Below are 6,927 nucleotides of genomic sequence, written 5' to 3'. Positions count from 1 at the left end.
GAGCCGCGTGCCACGGCATCTCGCCCCGCGACCAGTGCCGCAGCACCGCCAGCGCCGCGGCGTCGTTGTCTGCAGCGCCGACGCGAGCGGCGTAGCGCGAGACGAAGTCGGCCTCGTCGGTGAAGGAGGCGATCTGCAGGTGGCGCAGCAGCGGCCGCCTCGCGCACCGCTCCACGATACTCCCGACGCTCAGGAGAGGCTGCGGGAGCGCCTCTGCCGGCGCGCGGCGCAGCAGCAGGTCGTTGACGCCGAGCGAGCCGGCGAGGGACTGGAGGCGCGCCGGACGGTCGAGCCAGTCGAGCGCGCCGCCGCCGCGCTCCGCCTGCGCGCGCACCACCCGCAGCAGCGCGCGCTTCCCCACCCCATCGAACCCGACCACGCCCACGCGCAGCGTCCCTGCCGCCGCGCCGGCCTGCGCGCGCAGCACGCTGAGGAGGGCGTCGAGCCCGTGGGGAGGGGAGCCCTCGGGCAGGGCGAGCGGCAGGGCCGGGGCGCGGCCGCGCAGCCACTCGAGCCTTTGCCCAGGGGCCCCGCGCCGCCGCCTCCGGCACCGCGTCCGCCCGGCTGAGGACGAGGAGGTACGGCTTGCCGCAGTCGCGCAGCGCAGCCTCGAGCGGCTCGCAGCGGCAGGCGGCGGGGTCGCGCGCGTCGAGGAGGATGAGGACGAGCCCCGCGTCGGCGAGCACCTCGTGCAGCGGCGAGAAGGCGGCCGCGCGCCGCTTGGCGGTGCGCCGCTCGCGCGCCGCTTCATGCGACGCCGCGGCGGCCGCCTCTTCGGCGCGCTTGGCGGCGGCGCGCTCGGCGCGCTTGAACTCGCGGGCGGCCGCCTGCGCGGCGAGCTGCGCCTCGCGCTGGGCCTGCTGCTCCGCGATGAGCTGCGCCTTGAAGGGCCACGAGGCCGGGATGCCCGGGTCCTTCTTCTTCCGGCCCGCCTTGCCGACGCCCCGCCGAGCATCGCGCCGCTGCTTGCGGTGGTGCTCGCGGACCTTGCGCTCGATCTTGTGCTTGTCGTGCAGCGTCGTCCGCTTCGTCTTGCGCGACTTGAGCACCTTGCCGGGATTGACCATGGCTAAGCGACCGGCGACGAGGAGGCTGTAGGAGTGTGACGTGATTTTTTTTGACTTCGCCTTCGTTGTTAATAGTACAAACCCAATGGTCCTCTGCGAGCGGTCCTTCGTTGCAGTCGCGCACGCGACAGCATTGACTTGTGCAACGTACTCTACTTGGCGCACCACTCCAAGTCAACTCTAGTGTTGTTGAAAAAGAAAGAAAGAAAACAGACAACCCAAGCAAGATAGTGTTGGATAGTGTTGTTGAAAAAAAATTGAGAGCTAATTACATATTTTTTTTGAGCTAGACTTCGTTGTTAATAGGTTCAAACTGCCCGTCAGGGCTTCGCTCCAGAATGAGTGGGCGGTGCACGGCTGTCAGTTTACAGGCGCTGTCGGCGGCTGACGGCTGCGGCGAACGGCGACGGCTCGGTTCGCGTTCGCTCCACTCGGCGCCAGGTCGAACGGCGGTCGGCTCGGCCACTGCGGGGCGACGCATGATAGAGCATGCTGGGCGCCGCATCATCTACTACCGCTCCACGCCAAGGCGCGGGCGGCGGTGCTCGCCGGCGCTCGCGGGGCTTCGGTGCTCGGGCGCGCTCACCATGTGGTCGTTCAGGGCGGCTTGCACAGCGCCTGCACACACACACACACACACACACACACACACACACACACACACACACACACACACACACACACACACACACACACATGCACATGCACGCACACACACATGCACAGACACACAGCCCCTTCCCCTTCCCCCTCAAGACCGCAAGGGCGAGGACACGCGTAGGCCGCACCTCTAGCGTAGCCCACAGAGTGGGAGACTCCTAATACCGCCCCTGCCACCCACGGCGTGAGCCTTGGCCGCCTCTGTCAGTGTGCCCGTGATAGGAGAGACTGCCAGTGAGAAGCCGGAGGAAGGTCGCTAGTCGAGAGAGATCGCCAGTGGAATAGGGAGTCCACCGTGCTGCGAACCTGTCGCTGTCCCTTTTGTCAGTAGCAGGAGAACTAGGAGAGCGCAACCAGTAGGAGGCCCGCGCCTGCCCCCGGTGCCGCCGGGTGCAACCTGTCCTATACGAGAGGGGAATCCCTGGGACCCTGTCGTGTGTGGGTGAACCCTGCCCAGCCCCCCTCCGTGTCGCGATGCGCTCCCCGCTCCCGTTCCCCTGTGTCCCTGATCGTCATTTGGGGCCTGGAGCCCCTGCAGACTGATCTTTATGGTGGTTTAAAGTTTGCGGGGGGGGGGGGGGGGGACAGCTTTGTGGGCGGTCGAATTCAATTTGGGGTGTGTGGACGACTGTTTTGGGGATCCTGCCGACGCGCTACAGTTGTAGCCCGACTGCACATAAGATGGACACCTCAACGGGAGGGCCCTCGCAGCAGCCGGGGCCGACTCCTGCAGCCTTAGTCTTGGCTCGATCCGGCGGCATGCCACGGGTAGGCGCGTTGAGGCTTGCCGCCTCCTCTGCGCCAACGCGGCTACCTTGTGCCGCAGCTTGCGTTTGCTGCCAGACAAGAGGAGGATCAGGGCCGTTTGGCGATAGGGCCAGGCAATCGCATTCGCCCGGTGGGCGTTGCGGACTCGAGCATCACCCGGGTCGAGGTTGCTGCGCCTCTTGGCGCAGTGCCGCAGCATCGCACGCTTGTGCCCTGTTCACGCGCGCGCGAGACGTGCAGACAGGGTTGCCAGGTGAGAGCGAATGGCGCGGTTCACGCCTCGCACAACAGAGAGAGAGAGATGCGCTCTGCATGGTGGGACATAAAAGAGAGCGAGTACTTGGGCGAGTAGGCCGTGCGGTCAACGCTGCCGCGCGCAACCTTGCGGCTTGCGCGCGGCGGTGCAGCTTGAGAACGGCGGTGGGCGAGAAGCCGCCGCCGACGTCTCGTGGAGCAGCAGGTTGAAGTTGTTGCGCTTGACAAAGATCGCGTCGTGGTAGAAACCGCGATGCGCCTTGACGTAGCCGTGGCCGCGGTCTTGTGGGAGAAGGGTTGGCCGGGCTGCCCGCGCGCCTTGCAGCCCATGTTCAGGCGGCGGGCCTTCTCTTCGGTGTTGCCAAAGGCGTAGGAGTGGCCAACGGAGGCGGGTGTGCCGCCACTCGAGGCGTTGCCAACGCCCGTCGAGGAGGTCTTGAGGAGGGGCGTCCAGAGCTTGATTTCATTCACTTCATCGCACCCTCCCGGCCCCGCATGGGGTTCTGCGAGGTCAGTCTTGTACCCCTCGTTGTACTGCCGGGTGAGCTCTGGTTTCTCCTTGTCGCCGTGCACGACCGGCGCGTTGGCCGGGGCGCGCATCGCGTCCGCCCAGGCGGCGAGGACGCCGTCGTGGGGCCGCCGCCCGGCGCCCCCTCAAGGTCTGCTGATCCCCACAGACCCTGCCGTGGGTGCTTGATCCTGAGGCGCCCCCCCGCCGGTGCTGTGATCCTGAGAGGGGTGTCTGAGATCCTGAGAGAGGCTTATCTGGCCGCCCGGTGGTGGGCCTTGTTGTAAAGGTAGTCCGCCGAAGAAATCGACTGGCATGCCCCGCTCGAGCGCGACCCGAAGGGTGGGAAGCGCCGCGGAGAGCCAAAGGCCGAGCTTCCGCTGGAGCTCGTCCTGGAGGGTGTCGGAGGAGAGGGCGGTGGCGTACGTACCGTCGACACGGACATTGAGGGCCTTGCCGGCGAAAGGCGTTGAGGCGGAGACGAGGCGCGTGGCTTCGCGGTTGTTGACGGCGCTGTCTCCGAGAGACGGGTTGTTCTTGACGTGCACATCCCGCGCCTTGACGAGCTCCAGGAGCGCGAACCAGTCCTTGTGATTCTTGATGGCAGCGAGCGCCCGCGGCCGCGGGTACGTGGATTTGCAAGTGCCATTGAGAATCGCGTCGGTAGAAGCTGGAAGGGACTCGGGCTCGGGGAGCGGGACGCTCTTGGCACTTGGGGTAGAACTCAGTCAGGTAGCCGCCGCGGACGGTGTAGTACTTATTTTTGTCGCGGGCGGTGCGCTTCTCGCACACCTCCTTCCAGTCCGAGAGGGTGGACTCGTAGGTGGCGATAGCTGCGGCGATGGCGGGGTACTTGGACGCACCTCCCTCGTCGAGGGCGAAGTCGGGGTTGTGGGCGACGAGGGTGCGCCAGTTCTTGAGGAGCGACATGGAGAAGTCGCTGTCGGCTCGCGAGAAGGCGGTGTCGATGTTGCACCCGCCCATCTCGGTCGGCAGCTGTGCGTTTGTTTGTCGGGGTCTGCCTGTCGGGTTGTCGCCCTATGCTCTATTTATTTACTGTGTTTCGGGAAGAGAGATAGGAAGAGGCAGACGCCCATCTCCTTAAAATCCCTGTGTGGTGGCGGCGTGCCGCAGCTGGCGTGCCGTCCTCCCATGTCCCTCCCTTGAGGTGTCGGGTTTCTTTCTTTTTTGTGTTTCGCCTTCGTATCAATCATCAATCCTTGGTGCCTTGATCTCCCACCCCTCCTTTGGCGTGTGCGTTAGCCCTGTTCACGCGCGCGCGAGACGTGCAGACAGGGTTGCCTCCCTCTCTCTCCGGCTGCGCGCATGACCGGTGCTGACCGGTGCGGCCTCCGAGTCGGCGTCTAGCGCCCGCGCGCGATAGGGTTTTTGCTTGCCTTCCCTGGGACCCCGTGTTGCATGTCTGACTGTCACTGTGCGATTTCGTGGCCAGTCAGAGAGATGAGAGTTTGGCAGCACTTGGAGCACTTGGAGTGCAGTCATTAACCTCACATCCAGGGCCGGGGAGCTAAGAAGCGCACCCAGCGGGCCGGATGATCGGTATCGGGCTACGGGCAAGAGAGCCCTGACCCCTAAGGGGGGGTGCGCGTTCGCAGGGGAAGGGCCTTAAAGTAAACACGGGTCTCCGAGGGTTAGCCCCGCGTACCGGGTTTCCCCTTAACTGCAGGACGCCCCCTCTACTCGGAGCTAATGAACACCACACTGCACGCCCCACACCACCACTCTGCACTCACTTGCGCACGCACGCACTTGGAGCACTTGGAGTGCAGTCATCAACCGGGCGGCGGCGGCGCGCATTTCTCAAAATTCTAAAGCTTGGCGGTCGACCCCACCTCGGCTTCTCGCTGCACGCGTCGGCGTCGGCGGCCGCGCGTTTCCTGAGCGCATTGGACCTCCTCCTCCGCATGGCGCCGCCGTCCTCCTCCTCCGACCCGACCCAGCGCCTCGCGCCTGCGCGGGAGCGGCCGGCTCCCGACGCCGCGCCAGACTTTGAGTCGTACGAGTACGTCGGCGCCGCGTCCCAGCTGCGGCACGAGGCGCAGAGCAGCCACACTACCGACCAGGAGCGAGTGATGCTGCTGCTCAACACGACGCTCGCGCCCCTCGTGCTCGGCGTCCTGATCGGGCGAGCCCGGCCCCGCCGCACCAGCGAGGCGCCCTCTCCACTCGCGCGAGCGGCCGGGGCTCACCTCTTCCGGCTCCCGCGCCCTTCACCAGGGCCACCGCCTATGTGTCCAACGCCTGCGCCGAGCTGCTGCTGCGAGCCAAGTGGGGCATCACCTTCTGGCTGCTCAGCTTCCCGTTTGGCGCCATCCTGGCGTACCCGCTCTTCACCGCGCTCTGCGTCGCGCTCGCGGCGGGCGCGGCGGCCGTCTCGCTCTGGGCGCCGGCCGCGTGTGGCTCCGGCATCCCGATGGTCAAGGCGTCCCGCACCCCAGTCCACACAGCGGGAGAGGCTGGCACCCGGTCAAGGCCGCGAGACGCCTCCGCCGCCACACCAGCCCCTCGCCCACCCCCGCCCTCGTCCACCCTCGCCCTCGCCCTCGCCCTCACCCGCGCGCCGCCCGGCCCCTCCTCAGGTGGAGCTCAACGGGGTGCGCGTGCCCGGCGCGCTCTCCGCCCGCACTCTCCTCGTCAAGCTCGCCGGCATCACCCTCGTCGTCGCCTCCGGCCTGCCCTGCGGCCGCGAGGGGCCGATGGTCCAGCTCGGCGCCGGCATCGGGCGGCTCGTGCTGCGGCGCGGCCGAGCCGGCGGCCCCTCCCCCTCCGCACGAGCCTCCGCCCGAGGGCGGCCCGCGCCCCCTCCTGCAGGTGGCAGAGCAGGCTGCTCTCTCTCTCCTGCTGCACCTCGGCCGCGGCGCAGGCCCGCCGCTCAGCCGCCTCTCCCTCCTCCCTCCCTCCTCTCCCTCCCTCCTCTCCCTCCCGCCCAGCACTCCCGCCCCTCCCTCCCCACCTCTCCCTCCCCACCTCTCCCTCCCCGCCCCTCCCTCCCCGCCTCTCCCTCCCGCCCCTCCCGCCGGCGAGCCGCGAGCTGCGAAGAGGCGCCGCCCCACGCCCCTCCCCCACCTAGCACAGGTTCGCATCCTCGACGGCGACCGCCACCTTCGCGACCTCGTCTCGATGGGCGCCGCCGCGGGCGTCGCCGCCGCCTTCAACGCGCCGATCGGCGGCGTCCTCTTCTCGCTCGAGGAGGTGAGCACGCACTGGAGCCAGTCGCTCACGTGGCGCGCCTTCTTCGCCGCCATCGTCGCGGCGCTCTCCGTCGCGTGGCTCTTCTCGGGCCTCTGGACCGGCATCATCGCCTCCGAGGGCCCGCCGGTCCTCATCCCGAACTTTTCGGGCGGGCTGCAGTACAACGTGCGCGAGGTGCCCGTCTTTGTCCTGATGGGCGTGGCCGGCGGGCTGCTCGGCGCCCTCTTCAACGCCATCAACGGCGCCATCAACCGCGCCCGCGCCCGCCTCTACTCTGGCGCGCCGCTGCAGCGGCTGCTCGCCCGCTGGCCCTCCCTCGCCCGCTCGGCCGCGGCGCAGCGGCTCCTCTCCTTCCTCGCGGCCGGCCGGCGGCTGCGCGTGCTCGAGGCTCCCCCCCCCCCTCCCGCCGCCACGAAGCGGGAAAATGCCCCCCTCCCTCCCTCGCCCGCCGCCCTC

The 6,927-nt window shown here is 68.0% G+C and overlaps 2 protein-coding genes across 2 annotated transcripts in view; one reads left to right on the top strand and one right to left on the bottom strand.

Annotated features, from left to right (window-relative positions):
• EMIHUDRAFT_108014 (hypothetical protein) overlaps positions 1 to 4,242 on the bottom strand; it is a gene marked incomplete at both ends in the record, with an annotated part of 4,773 nt that extends 531 nt beyond the window's left edge. Inside the window, 5 exons of the mRNA XM_005756264.1 lie at positions 47 to 412; positions 552 to 1,049; positions 1,654 to 1,685; positions 2,034 to 2,124; positions 4,051 to 4,242. Of these exons, the coding sequence (XP_005756321.1) occupies positions 47 to 412; positions 552 to 1,049; positions 1,654 to 1,685; positions 2,034 to 2,124; positions 4,051 to 4,242 (1,179 nt within the window). The remainder of the gene's footprint in view (positions 1 to 46; positions 413 to 551; positions 1,050 to 1,653; positions 1,686 to 2,033; positions 2,125 to 4,050) is intronic.
• Positions 4,243 to 5,101: 859 nt separating this feature from the next.
• EMIHUDRAFT_466316 (hypothetical protein) overlaps positions 5,102 to 6,927 on the top strand; it is a gene marked incomplete at its 3' end in the record, with an annotated part of 5,271 nt that continues 3,445 nt past the window's right edge. The window contains exons 1-5 of the mRNA XM_005756263.1: positions 5,102 to 5,404; positions 5,497 to 5,701; positions 5,859 to 6,016; positions 6,091 to 6,142; positions 6,355 to 6,849. Coding sequence (XP_005756320.1) covers positions 5,184 to 5,404; positions 5,497 to 5,701; positions 5,859 to 6,016; positions 6,091 to 6,142; positions 6,355 to 6,849 — 1,131 coding nt within the window. The 5' untranslated portion in view covers positions 5,102 to 5,183. The remainder of the gene's footprint in view (positions 5,405 to 5,496; positions 5,702 to 5,858; positions 6,017 to 6,090; positions 6,143 to 6,354; positions 6,850 to 6,927) is intronic.

This window comes from Emiliania huxleyi (assembly GCF_000372725.1).
Source record: "Emiliania huxleyi CCMP1516 unplaced genomic scaffold EMIHUscaffold_98, whole genome shotgun sequence".
In the NCBI taxonomy this organism is placed as follows: domain Eukaryota; phylum Haptophyta; order Isochrysidales; family Noelaerhabdaceae; genus Emiliania; species Emiliania huxleyi.
The sequence above is the reverse complement of the archived record's forward strand: the minus strand, read 5'-3'. Positions and strand labels throughout refer to the sequence as shown.